At 36.6% G+C, this 27,362-nt stretch overlaps 1 protein-coding gene across 2 annotated transcripts; it reads left to right on the top strand.

Annotated features, from left to right (window-relative positions):
- The first annotated feature begins 1,330 nt into the window (after positions 1-1,330).
- dgkab (diacylglycerol kinase, alpha b) lies at positions 1,331-26,705 on the top strand. 2 transcript variants are annotated; one of them, XM_033966304.2, is made up of 24 exons: positions 1,331-1,436; positions 4,063-4,137; positions 5,165-5,241; positions 6,532-6,670; positions 7,588-7,662; positions 7,764-7,813; positions 9,430-9,504; positions 9,582-9,698; positions 10,965-11,082; positions 11,730-11,818; positions 15,273-15,383; positions 15,693-15,791; positions 15,873-15,923; positions 17,050-17,123; positions 17,232-17,306; positions 17,792-17,877; positions 17,954-18,043; positions 18,649-18,809; positions 20,803-20,867; positions 21,129-21,219; positions 22,234-22,417; positions 24,213-24,333; positions 24,895-24,955; positions 25,151-26,705. In XM_033966304.2, the coding sequence occupies exons 2-24, from the start codon at positions 4,065-4,067 to the stop codon at positions 25,229-25,231; spliced, it is 2,163 nt and encodes a 720-aa protein (XP_033822195.1). In that variant the 5' UTR covers positions 1,331-1,436; positions 4,063-4,064; the 3' UTR covers positions 25,232-26,705. The 2 variants fall into 2 exon arrangements, with proteins under 2 accessions (XP_033822195.1, XP_055078090.1); XM_055222115.1 differs by having other exon boundaries at positions 1,337-1,436; positions 4,059-4,137.
- Positions 26,706-27,362: the final 657 nt, after the last annotated feature.

Genomic DNA, 27,362 nt, shown 5'->3' on the forward strand with positions numbered 1-27,362 from the left:
TTTCACGCACAACCATTTCTAGGGTTTACAAAGAATGGTGTGAAAAGGGAAAAACATCCAGTATGCGGCAGTCCTGTGGGCGAAAATGCCTTGTTGGTGCTAGAGGTCAGAGGAGAATGGGCCGAGTGATTCAAGCTAATAGAAGAGCAACGTTGACTGAAATAACCACTCGTTACAACCGAGGAATGCAGCAAAGCATTTGTGAAGCCACAACATGCACAACCTTGAGGCGGATAGGCTACAACAGCAGAAGACCCCCACCGGGTACCACTCATCTCCACTATAAATAGGAAAAAGAGGCTACAATTTGCACGAGCTCACCAAAATTGGACAGTTGAAGACTGGAAAAATGTTGCCTGGTCTGATGAGTCTCGATTTCTGTTGAGACATTCAAATGGTAGAGTCAGAATTTGGCGTAAACAGAATGAGAACATGGATCCATCTTGCCTTGTTACCACTGTGCAGGCTGGTGGTGGTGTAATGGTGTGGGGGATGTTTTCTTGGCACACTTTAGGTCCCTTAGTGCCAATTGGGCATCGTTTAAATGCCACGGGCTACCTGAACATTGTTTTTGACCATGTCCATCCCTTCATGACCACCATGTATCCATCCTCTGATGGCTACTTCCAGCAGGATAATGCACCATGTCATAAAGCTCGAATCATTTCAGATTGGTTTCTTGAACATGACAATGAGTTCACTGTACTACAATGGCCCCCACAGTCACCAGATCTCAACCCCCATAGAGCATCTTTGGGATGTGGTGGAATGGGAGATTCAAGCCCTGGATGTGCATCCCACAAATCTCCATCAACTGCAAGATGCTATCCTATCAATATGGACCAACATTTCTAAAGAATGCTTTCAGCACCTTGTTGAATCAATGCCACGTAGAATTAAGGCAGATGTGAAGGCGAAAGGGGGTCAAACACCGTATTAGTATGGTGTTCCTAATAATCTTTCAGGTGAGTGTATATCATAAAACAGTGTAATATGGGCCCTTTATATACATATTATAGCCTAGTGAGTAACAGAGGAAGAGGGAGAGTTTTTTGTTCTAACCTTTCTGTTTAATCTAGTGCGTTCATTAAGCACAGTGCTGTCAATCTGCTTCACTGATCCACGCCTGATGTTCATTCATATTTTCAGCCTTTTTTTCTGATCCGGAACCCAAATGTGATGAATTTCAGTGCGTTGGCGCGCGTGTACCCCATGTTTGTGTGTGCAGCAGGTGCGCGCTCGAGGCGGTGCCATTCGCGTAATTATGCCGCACAGCTCCTCCTCCGTCCATTTTAATCCCTTATATCCGCTAATACCACAGCGGACACCACCCAGAACATCTCAAACGGGCGCGAGAAACTTAACAACACCGCGTTGGCCACAGGTCTTCAGCTTTTTGCCTTGTTCTTGTACGTAACAGCGTGAAGTGACGTAAGGTAAGTCTGTTAACGTCTTGATGCGTCTTGGATGGCTGGACACCTGTGCGTAAACCCAAATGGAAACATGCGGTGCATTAGAACTCAAATCTCCGTGTCCCGTCTCTCAAACAGGGGACTTCCATGGATTAATCTGTGTTGATGGAAGTACTTTGGGAGGTTTAGCGCGTAATTGTTGATTTCTTAATGGCCTCGCTAACTCCAATGGGGACGATAGCGTAAAAGCGTAAAGCTGCTTGGGCAACGGGCAGTGAGGTGATAAATCATGTAATTAGACATTTATAAGCGGGATTTTTTAAATTAGATTGAGTCTATAGTAAATATAATGTATAGGCCTATTATTTACCTTTTGTAATAAGCTTGACTACCGTCCTTGTCCCGCAATTCTTGTATGCGTTTTTTGAAAATGATCATGTTTAGACGTTTAGACTGCGAGAGCGCTTTATAAAGTTCAGTTTGCAGTTTTGTTCATACATGGTGCTAAACTGAGCAAATCCTGAAATTATTTTTATTATTGAAATGGCAGTATTTGCAAAATGTGTAGGTTTGAAACACTAAGAAGCATTCTTTTTAATGCTGAATTTCAGATGGATGACTTGGAGTGCAAAATTGTTTAACCAATATTTAAAGTTGTGTTTTGTTTCATGTTTCACACATGTTTAACACACAAACCCTGCATATTAGACTGAATTGTTCTCTCAAACAGAAAACACCCCACCTTGATTCACCTCGTGATGTCATGTGGTAATACAGGAAGTGCTCCACTGTGTTTTTAAACTCCACACACCTTATACAGACCATTTTTAAATTTTACAACACATTAATGTAGTGTGTAAAGTTACCTACTCATGTTTTATTCAACTACTTTTATTCTTGCTCCTCTCTTTAAAGTGTTGTTCTAAGCTCACCCAGAATGCCTTGCTTTTTTATATTGGTTTCACTAGCCTCTTTTCCATTGTATTCTATTGTAGGCTATTGTATTTATTATTGCAAAAGTAACATAACACTAGTAAACTGATCCTTATAGAACAAAAGTCAAACAGCGGAGCAGAGCATGCAGGTGAACACAGAGAGAGAGAGAGGTTGTTAGTCTTATAGGTCATAGCAAGACTTATTTACAATTAATTATCCCAAAGTGAATTTTTTATCTATGTTGTTTAAAAGACCCATGTTGTTTCCTAGTCACAAACAGACCTGGAGTTGTGTTTTGTTTCATTCAAACATGTTTAACACACAAACCCTGCATATTTTGGCACAGTTCTCAAACATAAAACACACTGTTCCACCTTGTGATGTCATGTGGTAATACAGGAAGTGCTCCACTGTGTTTTGAAACTCCATACACCTTCACTAGTATCCTTTGGATGATTTCAGCCTTGGAGTTGCCAATCTCTACTGAACTAAATTTTAAAGGAGCTGTTAACATGAAAACTATTGCTTCATGACATCACAAGGTGGAGCCGAGCATTTTGAGCTTTGGAGATGTAGACAGGTAAAGTGTTAGTCAAACATGTGTGAAACAAAACACAACTCCAGGTCTGTTTTTATTATTATAACATGACTTAAAGCTTAAGAGTCAGTTGTGAGTAATAGAGGATCTTTAATAATCTAATAAAATATGGTATACTTAGACAGGATGATTGTTGTTGTTGCTGTTATTTATTTTTTATTTTTTCTCTAAAATTTAAACCATGATTTCTTTTCAACCTTTGCATTTGCCTGTTGTACATCAAATAAGCAGTGTAATTAAAGCCTTCATTCAATGGGAGAATTTTGCTGCATAAAGCTAAAGTGAAAATCTAGTATTTGGGCAGGTGGATAGTTAACAGGGCTGGGTACTGTTACTGCAGTGCGAGTCCAGCTCTCATAGATGAATGCTGTCATTGTGTCCTTGGGCATATGAAACAATGTATGTGATATGAAACAATGTATGTCTTTTGACAATGATGTTTATATAAATAGTAGTAGTAGTATCACCACAAATAACAGTGGTGGAAGAATTACTAACTGTATGTTCTTAAGTAAAAGTATCATATGAAAAAATCTACTTAAGTAATAGTATTAAAGTACCCATTTAAAAATGTACTTAAAGAGTAAAAAGTAAAAGTATTTTGTGCAGATTTTGAGATTTAAGCTTCAAATGTTGTGATTTTTGTTCAGTAGAAACACTTAAACAGATCTTTGTTTTCTATTTGTTTATTTGTCATTATATTTTTATTTGCTCAAATTATGAACATGCTAAAAATAAACCCTCAACTTTGTTACATTCCACCACTGACAAATAGATAATGCAAACTATGGAATCTGTTTATGACTCTTATCTAATCCTTCTGTCCTAGCTAATTATTAAAAAACTAAAAAGTAACTAAAGTAAATATGAAGTAACGGTTAGCTACTTCTATGTAAGCATGTTTTTAAGCTTCACTAAACGCCAGTATGCCACATGTAACTGGGAGCGCCAATGCACAAACAGCAATGAGCAACTGTGGGAATGAAGCTGAGCAAGTTTACATGCCAAAACTGAAAGGTCCTTGAAGGCAACACAACACACACCCATAGTACCCTGCATTAACAGAGCCGCTCGCTAACAAAACCTCTTTATTTTGTCTTGACTTTTGTGAGACAGGTATGGCTTTCCACGATGACGCAGAGAGCTCCCTCACTCCTGTAGATTTCATTCAGCTGCAAAATTACATGGATGGTAAGACAAGACAATGAAATGTTTTATACTTATATCCTGTTTCTTTTTGGTTCATTGTGGAAGAGATTTAAAGTGTTACTATATGTAAATCAAAGTGTCTCGTGATAATGTTTTGGAGTAACATACACTGTAATTTTTCATAGACTAAATGTTCTTATGAAATAAAATCTTAAAGGTGTATGTAACTTTCTCAATCACCTGCATGAGTTCATGGAAATATAAAGTTAAAACCATACTTCGGAATATTCTCCATAAAGGTAGATACATTTTATGCCATACTGTGGAAGATTATAGCCAAAGGGGGTACATTTCCATGGAAACAAGCAGGAGAAGACCCTCCTCCAGGCCAAATAAGAGTCAGGTTTGTGGAGATGCAAGCCTGCTCAGGAAGGATGTGTGTTTTTCAGTCCCATGAACAAAACCAGAAGAAAAAAAAACATACTTTTATTTGAGACAATATTTTTTGGCCTAATAACTTACATACTGTGGCTTTAGGCATTTAGCTACATGACAATATGTAACTATAAAATATGCATTATGTAGGCTTATCTTTATCTGATAAAAAATGTTATTCAATAGAAGTAATTTGGATTGAAGTGTTTTAAATGAGGCTAAAAACAGTAGCTGCAAACCATTAACACATTCTTTGTGTTGAAGGGGATTTGAGCGCTGAAAGGTTCAAAACAAGTCTGTTCAAGGTGGATGTATGGTGTGAAGTTTAGAAACACACTATTACCTCATGACATCAGCTGGTGGAAGAGTGTTTTGTGCTCTTGATTAGAGATTTAAAAAAAGTTACATATCAAAATTGGAGTTATATTAGATTAATTAGACTATCGAGTAACAACAGCAGATAAACACAAACTTAAGTGTAATCTTTAAACAATGGTCATATTTTGCCATTTTTTCTTTATAATTTTTCAAAATCGCCCATTCCTGCTCTTTGATGGAATTATGCAAAACTGCTAATCAAAGAATAAACCAGAGGAACAACATTATAACATATTTTTTTAATCTGTTTTTGTAGATAGTAATAAACGAGTTAAAGATGTGTTAAAAGACTTTCATCCTGGAGGAAAACTGGCACAGCACACATTTGGAGAGGTGAGTCCCTTTTAGCCCTGTGTCCCATGTACTGCCAGTGGTTTAGTGCCAATGTGAACTGCTTATGATGGTTCTCATGTTTTTCTGGCTTGGTGGGATAGTACCTGTAGTAAATATATATAGTTTTACATCAGTTAAGTGGCAGTTGTGGAAAAAAGTCAAGAACAAAAGTACAAAAATATATAGGAAGTAACAGAGTAAAACAAAGTAATGTAGTCTACTCCATTCAGTGTAGTGAAGAGTGCAGTGAGCGTTACATTGGAGAAATTAAACAGCTGCTCCATAAGAGGATGTACCAACACCGGTGGGAGAGTTCCTCTGGACCCCAGTCCGCCGTGCATCTCCATCTCAAAGTCACTAACCACTCCTTTGAAGATAGTGAAGTTCAGATCTTAGCCAGAGAAAAGAAATGGTTTGAGAGAGGAGTTAAAGAAGCTATTTTTGTTAGGAAAGAGAATCCTTCCTTAAACAGAAATGGGGGCCTGAGACATAATCTCTCCCCCATCTACAACTCCATCCTCAGACACAGAACAATGAGAACAATAGCAGGGTTGTTAAGGGATGAATAGGGTAGTTTCATCTGAAACTGGAAACAATAGCTGTTTACAGTTTCAGTGTGGTTTAGCCCCTCCCCTCAGATAGATTTAAAGGCAGTGGCTACCAGCATTCTGACCACAACTGAAGAAGCGGCTTGGATGAGCAGCGAAACGTCTTCACTCCTACAACGATTTGTCCAGTTGACAGATTTAACTTCGTTGTTTGCGAAGTAACAGTGACTTCTAAAAAGGAAGTGCCATATGTCATCAACACAAAAATTCTATTAAAAAATGCAGCAACAATTTACATGCAAGGAACACATTAAGGACAGTTCAGTGACACTTCAGTAACAAAATAAAGGTGTTTAAGTTTATTTTTACTAGTCTAATCATAACCATTGTGTAACTGTGTAAAGTTTTGGCCCTTGTTAACATTATGGTTGCTAGGTAACAGTGTTGGAATTAATAATATAATAATAATATAAATACTAGCTGTGTCCACCCAGGAAGGAGAGCACTTAGATCCTCATGCTTTCCCGTGTTTAAAATACAATACAAACAGAAAAACAAACAAAGCAAAGCGTATATATAATAAGTAATATAATAATAAGTCCATATAACTCTAATGATGTTAACTATATTCTGGAAAAAGTAGAGGTCTAAACTCCTATATTCACTTGACCTTGTTCCATATCAGGTTTTAAACATGTATCTGCTTTGCAAAAATAACACTGCTCCTGTTGTTGCTCCTCAGTGTTTGGATGAGGGTGGATTTTCTCTCTTCTTGAAAACATATCTGGATGTCCGCGATGTTCCGGCTGATTTCTGCAAGCGACTGTTTCGATATTTCAAACACGTGGATCACAACGGAGTAGGGGCCTGTCAGAAAGGAGGTAATAACTATATGTGGATTTTTCATCTTATATTTATACATGTTTAGGCTTAAAAAACTCAAATGTTAGAGATTGACCAATATCTGCACTTTTTAGCACATCAGCTATTGGCCTTAAATCGCCAGCACAGGCCAGTGTTTTGTTTTTGGCCAATGTGCTACCTAAAAAGTACACATAAACACTTAAGTTTAAAGCGATAACTGCATTAAACGTGACTGCACAGCTCTCTTATAGGCTTGTGGTAAAATAAAAGGGCTTGGGGGGGAGTTTGTAGCAAATTTAAATGACATAATTTGGGGAAAATGATCTAAATTGTCCCTGCAAATCATCCCCAAAATATCGACAGAGTTTATCGACATTGGTTGCTCTGGAATCTAAGCAATCGGTATTGGCCATGAAAAAAAATACATCAATCGATCTCTCGTCCAAACATCCAACTTTATTACAAAATTTCGTTTTCAATGAATTAAGCCTAAGTCTGCTCTTGTTGTACTAGTTAAGTGGGAGAATTGATAAAATTGAAAGTGCAATGTATTGTATTTGTTGTATTACTAATTATTTATAGGGAAGCACTAAGTCAATACTGTTATCAGATATCGGCCTCCAAATATATATATATATATATATATATATATATATATATATATATATATATATATATATATATATATATATTTATTTATTTATTTATTTATTTTTTTAATTTACACAAAGCTGTTCTGTAGTTACTTGTGAGATAAATAGCAGCTACATGACACATTTTGGATAACATTTGTCATGTTAAAGGAAGTAAATGCTTTTTTCAGTCTCTGCACTCGTCTCCGTTGATATCGGTTGTAGATGTAGCATCAAAATTGATATCAGAACTGAAAAAGCTGGTCTCTAACTTATCTCTCCTGGTGAATGTTGTATCTAAGGTGGAGTCTTCCTTCGGGATGTGTCCTGTTACTTTTCTGTTCTTGAGGACGGGCAGCCGCGAGACAAACTTGAGTGTAAGTGTCCATAGTAGGTTTTTATATAATATAATTGAATATGTTAGTAAACTGTCATTTACAGAGTGCAAGTTTTTCATTTTTTGCGTATGTGTTTCCAGTTACATTCAAACTCTATGACAAAGACATGAATGGCCTCCTCGACAGTTCAGTAAGTGCCAAAGTTTTATTAGTAGTAGTAGTAGTAGTAGTAGTAGTAGTAGCAGTATTTGCATTAGTAGCTGTAGATAGATGTATTGATACTTTGCAGTGACATCATGCTGGGGGTGCACTGCATATATGTCTTGTTTAACAGCACAAATCAGATCATCTGTTGTAGTTCCAGCTAAGTCAGTTCTTTATGGTCAGATTGTGTTTAAACAAAACTTAGATCAAAGTCTAATTTGAGTAACAAAGTCTCAGACAGAGCAGAGCCTACAGCTAGCAACACAACCCCAGGGGATGTTTATGACATCAGCTGCAAAGCCGGTAGTAGTAGTAAAACTATTAATAGCAGTAGTAGTTGTTGTAGTATCCGTAATTAGTTTAGATTAGTTTATTTGTTTCTTCGGGGACAATTAGTGTGACCAGATGTCTCTATTGTCCCAGTTTTGAGCCCTGTGTCCCCTGTCCCAGCAGATTCATCCAAAACCACAGATTTATCCCAGTTTTAGTCAAAAAAAAAGTCTCAGATGTCCCTATTTTTGACTAATCTGACACCTGCCAAAGGTAGAGCAGATTATACTGTGAGTTGTTTAGCTAAAATACAGAAGTCGTGCTTAAAAATGGGTGTGTCCCAGTTTTGTATTTTGGTCACCCTAGAGACAATGCACATGAAAACACTGCTCTACTTAAAAGAGATAACATGACTGCCACTGGACAGGTTGAGATCAGATGGAGCACAGGCCAATAATGTACAACGTATGTAGAGAGAACGAGTTTATTAACACAATCACTGTTGATAAGGAAAACTAGTCTCATTGAATATCAGGCTCCACATCTATACTCTATTTACATATATACTTAGATGTTATTAACAGTTGTAGTAGTAGTGGTAGTAGTAGTAGTGGTGACGAAGTACTCAATTTTGTTACACAAGTAAAAGTACAGATATCACAGCAAAAGGTAAAAGTATTGCATGAAAAACTACTGAGGTAAAATTAGTATTAGTATTAAAGTACCTGTTAAAATTTAAAAGTATTTTGGCAGAGCTTGAGATCTAATAAAGCTTCAAATTTAGTGATTTTGATAAAGATTTGTGCTGATTTTGTTCAATACAAACAATTGAATAGATTTTTTACCCCATCATCTTTGTAGAATTTAGTTTGCTCCAACTATGAACGTGTTAAAAATAAACCCTCTGATAGCTTCTCTCATTTGTAGTAGCGTAAAAATAAAAAGTATCCACTTTCCACACAAAATTTACTTAAGTAAATTATGGACACCTACATTTGTACTTAAGTACTGTACTTTACTACTACGTTCCACCAGTGCGTAATAGTAGTAACAGTAGTAATAGTAGTAGTAGTAGTAAGGCAAGGCAGGTTTATTTGTATTGCATTATACGCAAAGTGATTCAAATGACTTTACAGAGTAAGAAAGAAATTAAAATCACAAGACAACTAATCAAAACATGAATAATCATAAACAATCATCATAAAATTAAAAACGTTCAATCATATGCATAGCTAAACAGAATCGTAGTAGTAGTAATAATAGTAGTATTGGTAGTAGAAGTAATAGTGTTTCATTATGAATATGTTGTAAGTATAAGTATTCTATCTTCAGGAGGTGGACCGGATCATCACACAAATGATGAGAGCAGCGAATTATCTCGGCTGGGATGTCACTGAGATCAAACCTGTAAGAACATCATTGTGATTGAAGAAACTGACTGTGGCTAGAAACCTGCTTAACGTTGTGTTTTGGTGTTTGCACAGATGCTGAAGGACATGATGAAGGCCATAGACGTGGATGACAGTGGGACAGTGACTCTGGAGGAGTGGGTCAAAGGAGGAATGAACAATGTCCCTCTGCTCGTACTGCTGGGGCTCAAGGTACTGCACAAGGATCACTGCTTTTCAGGTGCTAGAACATGATGTTGTCAGACTGTCAGAGCTGGGAGGTCAGAGGCCAGTTTTTCCTATTGATCACACTGTACTTTGCCATGAAATATCCAAAGGGTAAATTTGCAAATGTTGAACCTGATCATTACTGTTAATGACTAGATCCAAGAACTCACTGTATTACAAATAAAGTAATTAAAACTAAAAGCAGTATCCAAACTAGACTCATTTGAACAAGCATCAACAGAAAAAAATCACAAATTTGGACAAATTTGGAGCTTTTGTCTAGTTTTGTCTAGGTCAGGGGTCGGGAACCTATGGCTTGCGAGCCAGACATGGCTCTTTTGATGACTGCATCTGGCTCTCAGATAAATCTTAGCTCATATTTGTTAACACAATAAGTAACAAATAAATTATTCATAAATACAGAAGTAATCAAATCAAGTAATTCTCAAAAATAAACAATACTACAGTAAGAAAACCATTTGGCTCTGTCTTTATGCGCTGCCTCAACTAACACATTCTCACAGCGCGTGCTGTTTTCCCTCGTGCGCGCTATGACTCTTAAAGTGACAGTAACATATTTACGTCAATAATGACAATCCTAAGATATTTTCCAAAATCAACATTAATGCAATAAAACAAGTGTAGCTTATACATATAAATCAAATATTAACATAAAACATCATTTATTAACATTAAAATATTAACACTCTGAATTTGCATGCATTACCAAACGTAAACCAAAACTTGGCTCCCACAGATGTTATTAAAATAATGTTAACAAAACATTCAGAGACTTCTTATGCTCTAAAATTGTTGGTCTTGTTTAAAAATTTACACATTTAGTTGTATTCAGAGTTAAAAAATATTGTATGGCTCTCACGGAAATACATTTTAAAATATGTGACTTTTTTGGCTGTCTTGGCTAAAAAGGTTCCTGACCCCTGGTCTAGGTCTATAATATAAATAGTCAAAGACCACATGATAACTAATGACTTATTTTGTGGTGAAAAATTATTGCATTTGAAAGGGGGATGAAAATAAGAACATATGTACATGTTTGGAAAATATTTCATTGTCCTACTTTACTTTGTTAGGCTTGAGTTTAGTGCAGTTTAGATTAGCCATGTTTTAAACCTGTTTTTTTTTTTACTCGGGCATACTCCTTGTTTAGTCCAAGTTAAGTCCAGTCTAAACTTGTTTTAGTCCTGGTGGTTTATGTTGTTACAAGTGTCTGAATCACTTATGTGTCAGATGACGGAGAAGGACGGGCAGCACATCTGGAGGATGAAGCACTTTAACAAACCCACGTACTGTGGAGTGTGTGAGAGCATGCTGCTGGGGCTCGGCAAACAGGGCCTCTGCTGCACATGTGAGTACACGTCATAGACTGTACATGTAAATGGTCATCGCTAACCTGCTAGTCACCATGTTACAACTACTTTTTTCACCATCCATAAATGCAGAAAAAGTTCCCCTTCTGCTAAAATTTTGTGAGTCTCTTATTACATATGCAAGAGTGCAGAGTCACCACTAGGGGGCAACTGTGCTCTTTTGACTAATGCCATTTGACAGAAGGAACAATATCAACAGTCACATGTGAGCTGTAATTCAGAAGATAAAGTTTGACCAATTCACAGCCAAATGCACATGACAAGACTGTTGTATGAATTCGCAAAGGTTTTAGGATCATAGACTTACTTCAGTAAAGCTGAAGCCTAAGCCTTGAGTAGGATTATCAAAAGTGCCGAAAATCAACTACACTACTTTATTCACAGGACAGAAATGAACCTTTCCTGAAGCTTTAGAATGATCTTGAGCTGTATCTTTCACAACTATAAGACACATAGGCTAGTATACACCATGGACCACTATGGACCTACTGGACACTGAGGGATTACACAGATATAAGATGTCATGGTATCGAAATCGAGTTTGAAATTTTAGTATTGTGACAACACTATTACAGACGGAGGTGGTAATTTTATGCTAAATTTCTTCCTTATTCTTTTTATCTAGGCTGCAAATACACAGTTCACAACCAGTGTGCCAACAAGAACCCCGAGCCCTGCGCACGCACCTTCGTCAAGTCCAAAAAGGAGATTGGTGTAAGATTCTATTAATTTTACTTTTTTATTTCATGTTTGAGTTGTCCTAGCTAGCAGGTCAAAGCCATTATCTAATAGCTGTTTTCGTTAATCTCAAAAAGATAAATTGAAGTCTGTCTATTGGTTTATAAAGGCAAAAGCAGCACTAAAAGGGAGATTAGGGGATTAGTCAGAGCCATGTTTTTAAGTGTGGATTATAAATAACTTTTGTGCAAGAAGGCCTGTTTTAAAGAGGGAAGTACACACTGAGGTTTGCTTTACTAATGTTTCATATCATGCAGGCTCAATCTACATTTTTTTGCATATCCTAACAAAAACTCAAGTTCATCAAAATTTTGCTGATATGGAGCATACCTCGATATCATAGACTATATATAAATGGACATAGCTGACCTGCTAGCCGCTGTGTTCCAAACAAGGAGTGACCATGTGCACCCTTCCGGCTCCATCACCTCTGGCTCCAATTCACTTATTATTGAAAAATTGTAACCCCTCTCTCTGTAACTGTTGCTGTCCGGCTCATCATTTTGCTTTTAAAATGTTTATATTGACCTGCTCTACATGATTCTGGTTTTTATTTCGCTATTGTGTCTGTCAGTCAAGATATGAATATAATAAAAGATAAATCAGCTGCCTTCTTTCTCCAAGGTCGCTCCCTCTAGTGTTAGCAACAGGTTTGACAGCGTTGCTATGTGCCCACCCTCTGCCAAACCAGTGGTACTGGCAAATTGGGCGTTACCTTTAACAGCCTCGGTCCAGGTTGGCTCTTTGGTTGCTGTGATACTCGCAGTCTATCCTCAATACGTAGGCAGCTCTTTAATTCTGATACAATTTGACCTGATACATTTGAAATTGATTTCACTCAGTTCAGTAAAAAATAGTCTAAGACCTTCGGCCACTTACTTAATGATCAACCCCACTTTCACTGAAAAAAAAACAACTTTAATGGCACTTTTATCAATATAACTACAAAATCAGGACTGCGATACTAAAAGTCTTTGTTAAACTACTACCTGTGCTAAGTGAATATGAATAAACAGTGAATATGTCAAATGTTTAACGTAAACAAGCTCGTTTAACGTAAAGAAGCAACAAAATGGGAGAGCTGTCACAAACTAATAAAAAATTGAATTTCATTTAAAATATACCAATTCTGTGTAGACTCTGGACACCTGACTGAGCGACAGGTGCGTTGGAGGAGAGGCACTTGGCTGAAAGGTTTTAAGATGACTCCTGTACACTGCCTCACTCTTACAGTATTGATATATTAGTATCTACAGTATCAATATATTAGTATCTACAGTATTGATATATTGGGCTGCTGTATGGTCATTTTTTTTGGTATATTTTATTGAAAGGTTTTAAAAAGACTCCCACACACCCGTCTCACTCTTAGTTTACTTTTATTAGTACAACGTTTCAGTCCCTCTGACCTTCTTCAGGTAAGAGGACAGGTATTTTTTTCACTGTTGTGATTGGTTGTTTACTCTTAAAGGGGCATTTCTTTAACTTATATAAGAGGAGCAGAAATCATCTGTCCTCTTATCTGAAGAAGGTCAGAGGAACCAAAGTGAACCAAGAGTGAACCGTGAGTGTGCCGGAGTCGTTTTAACCTTTCAATAAAATATATCAAAAAAACTCCATACAGCAGCCCAATACATTGATACTGTAAACTGTCGATATTTAGATATTTTTTGCACACCCCTGTCAGATTTAAAAATAACGTTAGCATTAAAATGTGGCGTCATTCAAACGCGTGGGACAAATGTGTGAACCGATCCCTAACCGACTGTGAATCTCCCTGTTTCCAAATACGTGATATTGGTCAATTTTTAGTAGGAAAAATGTATAATGCCACTCGCTTCCTCAATTTCAGAGTGTGTGTTATTCATTCAGAGTTACATAATTTTCCAGTTGTCATTTCGACCTGGGTCAAATCCGAAGCCAAAGAAATGTCTTCTTAGATCTAAATACTACATCTGTTTATTATTTTATATTTAAAAACAGCAACTTTTGGTATCTCTAATCTATAATAATAATGTAACCTACTGCCATTAGGAACTTTCTTTTTCTTATTCTTAACAGTGTAACAGTTTAAAATCGCAATTATCATTTTATTATAGAAACAAATCTTGTATACCATTGAATTACAGAAAATAAATTGTTCAAGTAACCTTTTAAAGAACAATAATGTATAAAATGTATTTATAAAGGACTTTGACAATAGGCTGCCTGAATATCTCACTTGTTTGCTGAAATTTGATACAGAAACTTTTAATACACGATCTCATGATTGTCTACGTCTGAAAACCGGCCGCAGAACTGAAATGGGAACAAAAGCTTTTGGTTATTTTGCTTCCCAAAAATGGAATGTATTTCAAGGACATGCAAAACTTCATATAATTTTAAATAGATTTTAAAGATGAATTTAAACAATTTATTTGCTGATAATATGAGTGTGAGTCATATCGGCGGAATGATTTCATATTTTGGTATTGGTAAATTTTGTAGATTTTGCTGAATGGTAGAGCCATATAAGAGGTTGTATATGTTTAGACACTTAACATGAGATGAGCAACAGATATTAGAAAAAAAACAAACATTGATATAATTTTTACAAAAGGAAATCATTCATTTGTCAACTTCTCTAAAACTATATTTCAATTTTAAGGATTTTAATAAACAGATTTCACCGTCACTATTATTTGCCTGTTAAATTATGAAGATCTGTATTAGTTGGCAATGTTGTGTAGTTGTTAGTTAGTACGTCTACCCTACAGCAAGAGGGTCCTGGGTTCAGCTCCCTCACCACATCGGGCCTCTGTGTGCGGAGTTTGCATGTATAGAGTTACAGTATACAGGCCCCTCCCCTCCATTTAAAATCATCAAACATCAAATTAGGTCTGTCATGATAACACAATATATTGCTACAGACAATAATAATGCAAGATAAAAACTTTTTTAAATATACTGTAACATTAAAAAGTCTGAGCTGCAACAAATAAACAGTCGAATGAAGCATTAATTTGCCATGGAAGTAACTTATTGAACCTTTCATAGCTCAGATCTTACCGTGTTACAACAAAAATACCTAAAATGTCCCTATTTTTGCAAAGAAATTGTGCACACGATTAATATTGACCCCCAAAATATATTCTTCCAGCTTCCATATTTTGAACAATAAGTCGATATTGACCTTATTTGGCCCCGCCCACTTTGCCTCTAAACACTTCTTTGTGGTGGCTCTTCTGGTTAAGAGGGAATCCCATTCTTTTCAATGGCGGAATCGGGAAAGGTTTGGCCTCAAAAATCTGATATAAAGTAGTGTTTATTTGTGTAAAATGTTCTGTGTTCATGTGACCAACAAGTCAACACCTTTGGAGGCTTTAAACCTGAAAGTGTCTCCAGCCAAAATGTCCAATCTTCTTGCGTCTGTCCGAATGGTGCTTTTCAGGTTCCAGCTCATGACTGGATCAGGGCCGACTGCAAATCAAACAAGTGTGAAGTTTGCCACAAAAAAATCAAAACTTTAGGAGGACGGACCTGCGTTTGGTGCCATGAGATTGTGAGTATGAAATTGGACTAAAACATTAACAAAACAACATAGCTATAATTCTACCAAAGCCTTGTGAAACTTTTAGTATTTATTTATCTTGATTTGTACAGATACAAACAAAACCAGTAACTAGTTTTGCATGTATATAAATATATCGAAATTTGAAATGTATTTAGTTTTGGGGATGTTTTTTGCTGTTTTAAAAGAAAAAAAGTGCATAGATTTTGACTTAAACTGACCGGGTTGAAAACAATGCCCATTAAATGAAATCTTAAACTGTGTTGGTTTAAATATTTAAATATTGTCTGTCATTTGCAGCGTCATGATGAATGTGTTGTGATTGGCATTAAGCTGTGTGACTGTGGACCATTGAAAGACCACATCCTCCCTCCCTGGGCTATTTGTGCTGTTTCCAAGGTAACGCATCAGTAAATAAAGTGTGCATAAGTTTTCCTATAGAAATTTTCACAGTTTTGTAATAAATATATTTCTGCGTAGGATGAAGATACAAGCCTATTAAATGTAACTCCAGATGGCCACAACCTTCAGGTACCTTTTTTTATACAAGCTCTTTGAATTCGTTTATTTTGAATTAAAGGTGAACAATGTAACTTTCCTGTTGGGGTCTGCCAGCTGTTTGTCTCTGTGGGAATGTTATCTTTTTAGGTATTACACGTTAAACTTATCAATTGATACGTTTCAGCTGATGTCGTCAATATTCCTTGAGGATTTCATGCTAACTGTAGGCTCAACTCTGTCTAAGACATTTATCTGTGCTTTAATTTAATACAATCAGACCATAGAGAACTGACTTAGCTAAAACTACAACAGGTGAGCTGATTTGTGCTGTTAAACAAGTCCCTCCATTACACTCACAAGCTAGCATTAGCCGAAAGTTTTTCATTTAGTCACTCTCACTTTGAAAATCAAACTCTTAAACAGGCCCCTGAACACTCGGATTAATCACAGGTTCCTGAAAATGTGTTGTTTAAATCCCCCCTTTTTTGTCTTATGCTTTCTGACTATCTTAAAATTTTTTGACTATATTTGCTAATATGTGCATTGCGTAACCATGGAAACTTCTGAACATTCCACCATATACATAGATGCGGTACACCCCCAGCATTGCAGCGTCACTGCAAAGTATCTATATATATGTTTTTATTTGTAAAAAATACACAAATTTTTGCTGTGAGCTGCTTGTTTCCACAAAGTTACATATATTGAATGCCTTACTGTGGAACATTCCAAGTAAAGCAGTAAAATCCAGTTAAAGCAGACTCTCTGTTTACCTTTTGAGAAAATGAAAACGAACTGAACAATTGTTTGTATTGAATAAAAAATATATCATTTAAAACAAACTATTCTTTCAACTATTTAAAAAGTTATAGTTTAATATGTATTTGGAAACAGCTTATAATCATGAAATATAAAGTGTTGAAAATCGCACAATGGTTTTAGTAGCACAATTGTTTTAATCAAATTGACTTATCGAATAGACGCTGTGTACAGCACACTAGCTAACTCACTGTGTCTCAAAGCTAACTAATTAAAATAAAGACTACCCAACCATTTTAATATGTAGAATACTTCAGTTTATTCATTTTGCTGTGTATTCATCCCATGTGAATCTTTGTGTCCTAATTCCTACAGCTTGTTTGTTTAACTTTTTCAGATTGTTCCAATAAAAGATACTCATCCTCTGCTGGTGTTTGTCAACCCAAAGAGTGGAGGGAAGCAGGGGGAAAAGTACGTTCACACTTCATCCACATCGTTTTATTTATTTATGTTAATTAGCGTAACCTCTTAAATTAACTTTATATTTTGATACCAACATTAATATAATATTGTTTACAGTGTGCTGAGGAGGTTTCAGTATCTGTTAAACCCTCGACAAGTTTACAATTTATCCAATGGAGGACCAGCACCAGGGTACGGAGTGTTTTATTACTATAAATATATAATTAAAGCTACAGTATGCAACTTTATAGCCAAAAAAAAAAAAAAAAAAGTTTGTTTTTATTATACTGAAAAACATTCAAAAAACCTTACTTTGAGCAGGCTTGCATCTCCATAAACCTGACTCCTATTTGGCCCAGGAGAGGGCCTCTTCCTGCTTGTTTCCAAGAAGATGTTGTTTTTTTCGGCTATAATATTCCACAGTATGGCATAAAGCTTATCTCCATGGAGACTGTTGGATGTGGGTTTAACCTTTTATTTCAGTGGAATCATGCAGGTGATGTGCCACCTTCAGAAAGTTACATACTGTACCTTTAAATCATATGCACATTACACACAGATTACAATTTTCTTGTGTAATTACTAAAATAAAAATACTTCTACATTTCAAACATGTTACTATTTTAATTATTTTAATGATTTATTTTCTGAGCTTAAGTTTGATTTTCTGTCTTTAGTTTACAATTTTTCCACAACCTCCGAGACTACAGGATCCTAGTTTGTGGTGGGGATGGTACAGTCGGATGGCTTCTCGATGCTATAGGTAAACCTCATTTACGCTGTAATGTTCCACAGTGTTGCTTTAAACTTTAAAATAACCAAAGTGCTGTGGTTTTCAGACAAAGCCAATCTCCTGGTTCATCCTCCTGTCGCGGTTTTGCCTTTGGGCACTGGGAACGACCTGGCTCGGTGTCTGCGCTGGGGAGGAGGTAAACACTTTGTTCTACTCAGCATCTAAGTATGTTTGAAGAAGGTTTGTGCTTTTCTGCTCCATGTCACATTTATTATCCATATTATTTAAGACAAGGCAGGGCTGTGGCTTCAAAATTTAAAATAAGTTAATAATGCTCAAAATTATAGAACAATAGAATGTGATTTCAACATTAAATGGTAGTACTTTCTTTTCTATTCCCATGAGATCTTATATCTGTGTAATCCCTCAGTATCCAGTAGGTTCCATAGTGGTCCATGGGTGTGTACTAGTCTATGTGTCTTATACTGTACTTGTTCTGATACAGCTCAAGATCAGGAAAGATTCACTTCTGTCCTGTGAATGTGACTTTTTTCTTATCAATACCTGCTCAAATGAGTATCTAGTTTTGATACTAGTTTTCACATATTTTTGATTTTTGACAATGCTACTGGTAAATAAAAGACATGAAATACTATGACTTCTTTGTTGATGTCTTGTGGATTGAGATTTCGCACCATAGTTTAAAGTGAGTCTTATCCAGTTAAACCAAAGACTTCAAAACTCACATTTTAGCATTTAGCCTTTAGCCTTTTAATGGTGTGTCCTGAATATGGCTGTCAGGTTACGAGGGTGGAGACCTGACGGAGATCCTGAAGGAGATCGAGGGCAGTGAGGTGATCGCGATGGACCGCTGGAGCATCAGAGTGGTGCCCGACGACCCCGAGGAGGTGGGCGACCCTGTGCCCTACGAAATCATCAACAACTATTTCAGCATCGGAGTGGTGAGTGCTACTTATAAAACTACTACTAATACTGCTACCACTATTGCTATTACTACTACTGCTAATGCTGCTACTATTACTACTTAGTCTAGTAATATAGTCTAGTACTAATACTACTGCTGCTAATAGTAGTAATAGCTAATAGTACTACAACAACTCCTACTACTTTTACTGCTACTACTACTGCAACTGCTGTTACTGCTAATATTACTACTGCTGCTATTGCTACATCTTCTACTGCTAATACTACTACAATTGCTACCACTGCTACCACCACCAACACTACTACTACTACTACTGCTCCAATTGCAACTTATACTACTGCTGCTGCTATTGCTATTACTACTACTGCTAATTCTACTACTGCTGCTATTGCTATTACCACTACTAACACTACTACTAATACTGTTACTACTACTGCTGCTGCAACTACTACCACTACTACGAACTACTACTTTAAAAAAAAAAATTTAACCTGGTTTATACCAAATGCAGATTCTGGAGGATTTCCAAAGTAATTAAAAACGAGTCGTGTTGTTACACTGAGCTCGTAGTATTGGGGAACGGGTCCAGGGCAGGTATCGATCTGCAGAACAAAGTGTCTATGTAGGACCCTGCAGTGGTCTGAAGCAGTTATGAGGTATTTAGGCAAGTACACACTGTAGTATATAGTAGTTGGTATGACTCACTTAAAATTTGTACTGAACCCGCCCTGTACTGGGTATAAATCCGGCATTAACCCAGTTCTAGAAATTGTTGGTATATTTTAAAAACGTTTCCATCTCTATAGATCTATAAATCTCCTCTTTGATGTGTCTCTAAGCCTCTTGTTTTCTTCAGGTTTTAATCTCTACATTCTTCTACCCATATATTCACTATCTCTCCTTTGTAACAGTGGTGGAAGGTAACGAAGTACACGTAGTGAAGTACTGTGCTAGAATATTTAGGTATCTGTACTTTACTTAAGTACATTTTACCTGTGGATATTTTTTACTTTCACTTCACTACATTTGAGAGCAGTATCTGTACTTTCTACTCCACTACATTTGTAACTGCACGGAAAAGTAAAAAGTACTTTTCATATGATTTGAGGGATTATTTTTACCATGTTCGTGGAAACATCTTGACTAAAAGTTTCGAGTTCAAACTTCGACTTTGAGCAAAACAAAAATAAATACACAAAATTCATCAGAAAAACTAAAACTAATTTGTATTGTTACGAAATATGTGTTATTTTTATATCAATATCACTACATTTAACACTTAAACAGATTAACAACACTTGTCAGATACTCTTAAAGTACATTGTTAAATGGGTACTTTGATACTTTTAAGTAGATTTTTTTTTTTTAAGTAGAGTGATAATTTTACTTTTACTTGAGTAACTTTTTGCCTCTGTATATGTAAAAAATGTAATCAATTTTGTTACGCAAAAGTACAGATATCAAAGCAAAAAGTATTCAAGTAAAAGTATCACATGAAAAAATCTACTTAAGTAAAAGTATTAAAGTACCTGTTTAAAAAAGTACGTAAAGAGTAAAAAGTAAAAGTATTTCACACTGATTTTGAGGTCTAATAAAGAAACAATTGAATTTATTTGTTTTTGTTGTTTTTATATGTATATTTTGGTTTGCTCAAACTACAAACTTGTTCAAAATAAACCCTCAGCCTTTTCAGCAGGTCTCAAACAATAATATAAAATACTTTTACTTTTCAGTCCAGTTCAAAAAATGTAGTGGAGAAAGTACAGATATTTCTCTCAAATGTAGTGAAGTAAAAGTAAAAGTTATGTGCTTTAAAACTGACTTAAGTAAAGTGCAAATACCTAAAATGTGTACATAAGTGTAGTACCACCTTTGCTTTGTTACGTTCCACCACTGCACCACACTCACAATGACACAAAGCTCCACATGTATAATTAGTAGCTTGGTTCCACGTGGGATGATGTCGCCGTTTGATCAAATTAAACCTTAATGGCTTCCCTCGTTTACAGGACGCCTCCATCGCTCACCGCTTCCACTCAATGAGAGAGAAGTATCCACAGAGATTCAACAGCAGGTTAGTACTTACAACACACAAGTTACACGTCAGATCTATGGAGCAGTAAGCCCACTTGCAGTAAGAAAGCATGTTTTTAACACCAGTAATTGAATAAATGCAAAATTCATAGATTTAATGCCATACTGTGATACATTCCCAGCAAAGAATCAACATCTCCACCAGAAAAGTTGCTTAATGCATATTAAATGTTTTGTCGTTGTTGTTGTTTTTGATTTGTGTTGTAAATGGCACTGTTCAGACCTTTCTCTTTTCTTATAGAATGAAAAACAAACTTTGGTATTTTGAGTTTGCTACATCTGAGACCATCTCTGCGTCCTGCAAGAAGCTGAAGGAGTGTCTCAGTATAGAGGTGATTAACATTCAAATACTGCATAGATATGAAAGTCTAGTTCATCTAATTAGGTCAGCAATGGATCTTAAGTGAGTCAATCTAAATTAGTAATGACCAGGAAATGCTGCACGAACTAATCAAAACCATCTCTTTGATTCCTTAATTATAAGCTCCGCCCACAGAAGAGAAAGTATCTGTGTAATTCCTCAGTCGTCCAGGTTTCATCCATAGCAAAAGAAAAATTAAATCTGTCAACTGGACAAAACGTAGGAGTCAAGACGTTTGGCTGATCATCCAGAACTCAGATTAGAGTTCAGATTTGCCACAGAAGAGAAAGGCCAATAGGAAACAGCCTCCTCTGTCCTTTTCAGTCACACACCATTGTTTACTTATGCTGTGAATTTTACAGTGTGAATTATGACTGTTGAATTTGAAGCTTGAAAATATTTGTGCTGAATATTTTAAAGGTGAAATTTTTATTTTAAAATTTTTAACTAATTGAAAATGTATTCAACTGAAATTCAGAATAAAACAGTTCAAACATGTTTTTTCAGAGATAAAAAATTAAAGTAAGAAAAAAAACATGTAGCATAACTAGATACTCATTTGAGCAAGTATCGATAAAAAAAGAGTCACATTCATAAGACAGAAATGAACCTTTCCTGAATATCTTTAGAATGATCTTGAGCTGTATCAGAACAAGTATAAGACACATAGACTAGTATACACCCATGGACCACTAGTATTAAGGTTTACAATGAGCAGCATGTAAAATAATAATTTCTATTTATTTTTACCAATAAAAACTGTTGTAAATTCAAACGATGAAACAGTCACTGGGCAAAAAAGCCTTGAAATACACTTGACGTCATTTTAGTTTTCATAAAATGATTTAACAGATTCTAAAATACATTTGTCATTTAGCTTAAGGTAAAGTGATCAGGGTTATATTTGGCTGCAGCATTTGAACCTTTGAGTATAAATTGATTGACAGTTAACAGTAATCCTTTTAACCTTATGTGTTTTCCCCAGTGTTGTGGCAAACAGCTTGATCTGAGCCCGACCACCCTTGAAGGGATCGCCATCCTCAACATTCCCAGCATGCACGGCGGGTCCAACCTCTGGGGAGAATCCAAGAAACCGGAGGGAGCACCGAACCAGGGGCCAACCGCCGAAGTCATCATAGATCCAGACCTCCTCAAAACTGTCTCTCAAGGTCAGACACAAAAGGGCTTAAGTTTAACTACCACTTCTACTAATATTACTACTACTAATAGCATCTAAGTTCATGTCTGTTGCCGTGTGAACCTTGCACCACTTTTGTTCTCCCAGACCTCAGGGACCGGCCTCCTGCTGGTTCAGGACTTGAACATGGGAATCAGCGTTTCAGTTTTATCCAGTTAAAATCTAGAACAGTCTGGAAAAGTAAAAGTAAACTTCCCTCACATACTGTGTGGGTGGTTTGAATCCCGTTCTCAACATAAACATCATTGGTTGAGCAGTTAGGTCCACTGGTCCACTTGTCCACATTTTCCGGTGCGATTCCAGCTCCCACAGATGAATACTGTCGTTGTATGACACTTTATCCACCTCGCTCCCGGTGTCTGCATATACTGCCGTATGAATGTGTGTGTGAATGGGTGAGTGGTTTCTTCATGTAAAGCGGTCTGAGTGCCATAAATATGGAAAAGCCCTTTATAAAAATGTGACTGTTTACCAGTAGGGCAGGATAATATGGCCAAAAGTGTGTATCAGAATTTTCTTGCAGCCAATTCACGATTTTTTTTTTTTTTTTGTTTAATCCCGATTCATGTAGACTTTGTATTTTTCTATTGCCTTCATCTTCCTGTTCTGAATGTTCACACTTCACTGTGACTGGTTAAATCTACCTGCCACTCAGACTGTACCGTCACAGGATGAGATCACAAATTAATACTACTTCAGGATAGAGTTGGTTCTTGAGCTCATACCTCAGTCGGATTCACTCTAACATCCAGGGGCATCAGACTGGGGGGTAAAGGGTACTGTTTACCAAAGGCCCAGTGCAGGGAGGGGCCCTTTATAGTCTGTACTGGACTATTTCATTAGACAACATGTAGTGCGGGCCCACCAAGATGATTTGTACCCAGGGTCCAAAATTTGGTGCTACACCCCTGCTAACATCACTAACACTTGTCCGTAGTGTGGCCAAGCATCTCATACAACACAGCACCTTTTCACCTGTAAAGCCAACACCACCACGTCTCCTTGTGGGACCTCTGTGGACAGACCCCATTAGAGCAGAGTTGGGAAGTAACTGTGTACATGTACCAAGAATATGCATTCTGAATACTAATTCTAGTAACTGTATTCTGGTACAGTTACTTTTTCATTTGGTGGTACTCAGAAGACAGTTACTTTCATAGAATCAAAAATACATTGCACCTATTTTCATACTGCTCTCAATTAGTGAGAAAAATAGAAAACACTGCTCCTGTGGTGAGGCATGTGTGATTTTTCCTTCTCCAGTCAGTGATAGGAAATACATAACAAACAGTTAAACAAACATTAAGCTGTTTTTAATCCTATGTTGTGTTTTTTTTCCTATACGTTAAATGCAACTTGATGTAAAATTATTCAGGATACTCATTTACTATTCAGTACTCTTAATGACTCAAAGTATTCTTCCCATCATTACATAAGAGCAGCAGAATTCCTGGGACAAACATAGACAACGATGACGGCTCGGTTTACAACAACTACTACTACAGCTATTTCTGTACAATGTAAAGAAGGTTTCAGAGGTAGTCATCTGGGCACTGTTTTGAAATCAAGACATTTCAACTCCGTGACCACCTCTGAAACCTTCTCTACACTGGACCACTCCAAAATGAACGAGGGATTACACTGTCCTATTTCTATACTCCTATTGCTTCTATTAATGATTTATTTATTTCATTTTCAGATAAAGCCAACACTGTGTAATGTAATATTGGCATTTAACATAAAATAATATTGCCCTGTTTTTTCAGACATGAGCGACAGGCGCCTGGAGGTGGTGGGTCTGGGAGGGGCCATGGAGATGGGGCAGATCTACACTGGACTGAAGTCTGCAGGACAAAGGCTGGCTCAGACCTCTCAGATCACCATCAGGTAGAGCACACATTGTTCAATACGGGGTGTTATGCCAAATCTTTCTCCCATGTTATAATGTTGTTCCCTTATCAAAAACATGCCTGAAGTGGTTTTATATTCCATCCATGCATGTTTGAGTAATCTAGTGATCTCTCCCTGGTCCTATTCAAACACTCCTTTTGGTTAGCTGTAACATTTTGTGCAATGCTCCGCCCATAAGCCTATGTTACTTTTCCATAAATGTACAAAAGCAGGATACAATATACTACAGCTTCACAAACCTGATGTGATGTGCAGTAGCGTCATTAGTGAAATGCATATCGATTGTAATAAGGGGAGTGACTTAGCACAGAGAGCAAAGGGAGGGGGGACTCAGAGGACCAAAAAGGAAAATGAAACTAATTAAACATTTAAAACATTTTCGGCAAATATAGTATTTTCAAAACAATAAAAGTTAATGTGGTGATCTAAATGTGATATGTGTTAACAATTATTACCTCATGGAAGTGTAATACCCCCTCTTTAATGTTCTATACCACACAACACCGTTCTGAATATATTGCCTATATCTTGATTCAGGACGATCAAAGCATTGCCAATGCAGATTGATGGAGAGCCCTGGATGCAGCCTCCATGCACCGTGAGTGATGATATTACTACTATTTTACCCATATAAACTATCACATATACTGTATACATACTCTCCCTCCTCTGTACCATATATTCACTCTCTCTCCTCTGTACCATATATTCACTCTCTCTCCTCTGTACCATATATTCACTCTCTCTCCTCTGTATCATACATTGACACTATTTTGTTGTAATTATTTTTTAGATCTACATAACTCACAAGAACCAGGCAAACATGCTGATGGCTGCACCGACCAAAGCCTCTGGCTTCTTCCACCTCAAGTAAAAGAAACTATCACTCCTCTTTGGCTCCATTAAATATTTAAATGTTTACTAAAGCTAACCTGACAAGTGATCTGTGTTATGATAATTGATGTTATAATTAAGACCAAAAACTGTGACTGGTACCTGATTTTCAAAGCAAGAAAGTAGTAGATAGTTTTAACTGATACTTGTAACTTAAACTTATCCCCAGCTCTCACAAACCCTTTCGCTAGCTTCATCTGCAGATATTTGCAATATGTTTCAGTCCCCTGTGATATTTTATTCCTTTTTTCCTCATTAGCAGTCATATTTGTTTTGATACAGATGGTCCCTGATTGGCTAATCCACCTGTCAATCACACCCATCTGAACCAGACCATTTTAGTACTGGAGAAGTGTCTATTTACTCTTCAACATTTACCAATCGAGGACCCCAGTTTTAAGACTAAAACTGTGACTTGCACTACGAATATTTCATCTGCGGCTTACCTTTGACAGAAAAGTGACCATTCAGGTGCATAAAGTGTAACATCTAAATTAACTTCTATAAGTGAATGTCTTAAAGCAGATCTTTTCTGCAAAATCTAATTTTCAGAGCTTTTAATCATGTTATAGTTGTGTCCGTGTTTCAGTTACTCTCTCAAAGTTGTATTTGGAGTGATTCGTGTATGTTTGAATAATCTTTTAATCGCTTATTTTCAAAACACCATATTGCCATACTTTTAATCCCCATTTTCGCTGCCACCGCTCTGTACTTACTTTGTTTGACTCCTTGCTCCCTCTGCTGGCAAGTTCTTTCCATATACATTATTTTAAAGGTGCACTATGTAACATTTTTGGTGGTGGTCTGGCATCTATTTTCATGGGAGACAAGCAGGTGATAAAACTTGGCCATAACACATGACAGCCAGGTCAGCTCTGTGGAGAGGCGAGCCTACTCACAGTAAGAATGCATGTTTTATAAAGTATTCGCACAATAAAAACACATGCAGTTTAATCAGTGCAAGACAGATAAGTGCAACATTCCAGTCAGTGCAATAACATATCCATGGAGACAAGATGGTGCCATACTTGCCCTCCACTAGAAAAGTTACGTCATGCATCTTTAACTTATATGATGTGGAACACCAGGCAAACATGTCCAAAAGTATTATATTTGTATTAATAATATCAGTTCTAGTATACTGCCTTTAGGGCCTCTATCTTGTGCAATTCTGTGTATAAATCCCATCTTCACAAAGGAAAACTGCTATCTCTCATTGTAGTTTTAATTAATGTATTTTTCCTCTAAATATTTTTTTAAGTGTTACAAATGTATGGGTCTTCTGATGGTGCCAGTCTGCAAAATGCACTTTGTATAAGCTAGTACAATTATAGACTCAAAAATAACTGTGGAAAGTGAAGGAGTTGTTGCTCAGTTGTGTTTATTGGTTCACTGTTCTGCTGTATGTCTGTGATGTGGTCTGATTGTCCAATAAAATCAAGTGTGTCATGTTTTAGAGTTACTTTTTTTTTTACGTTATATAAATTACAGTACACATAATAATAAGGCAATTTATAAAAGAAAAATCAGAATCAATAAATGAAAGTAAATTAATGGCATTTAAACAATCCATCTTTTTAGGGCTTTACAAAACAGAAGAAAGCATTAAAGGTTCTAAGTTTTGCTATTTTCTGATCTTTGCTATAATGTTGTTCATCACAAACAGACCTGGAGTTGTGTTTTGTTTCATTCACACATGTTTAACACACAAACTCTAGATATTTAGACTGAGTTCTTCTCTCAGACAGAAAACACTCTGTTCCACCTTGTGATGTCATCATGTGGTAATACAGGAAGTGCTCCACTGTGTTTTTAAACCCCCTGCAACTTCACTTGAATCATGTGAATTATTCCAGGCTTGGGATTGCCATTTCTACAGCTGAGTTTGTAGGAGAGCCATTTATAAATATTGTCCCAAAGAGCACTTACTGGTTCACGATAAAAGAAAAGATGGTCTGATGTTTTTATATCTCTACAAAAAGAACAAGAACTTCAACAACACTTCAACTTCAACGAGAACAATCTTAAATCTGTGTTGAACAAACTCATTGGATGGATATATACCATTCAGGGTTTTAAGTTTTATTTCTTTGGCTTTAGGAGTAAGGTAG

Source organism: Periophthalmus magnuspinnatus, chromosome 5, assembly GCF_009829125.3.
Source record: "Periophthalmus magnuspinnatus isolate fPerMag1 chromosome 5, fPerMag1.2.pri, whole genome shotgun sequence".
NCBI classification, from domain to species: Eukaryota; Metazoa; Chordata; class Actinopteri; order Gobiiformes; family Gobiidae; genus Periophthalmus; species Periophthalmus magnuspinnatus.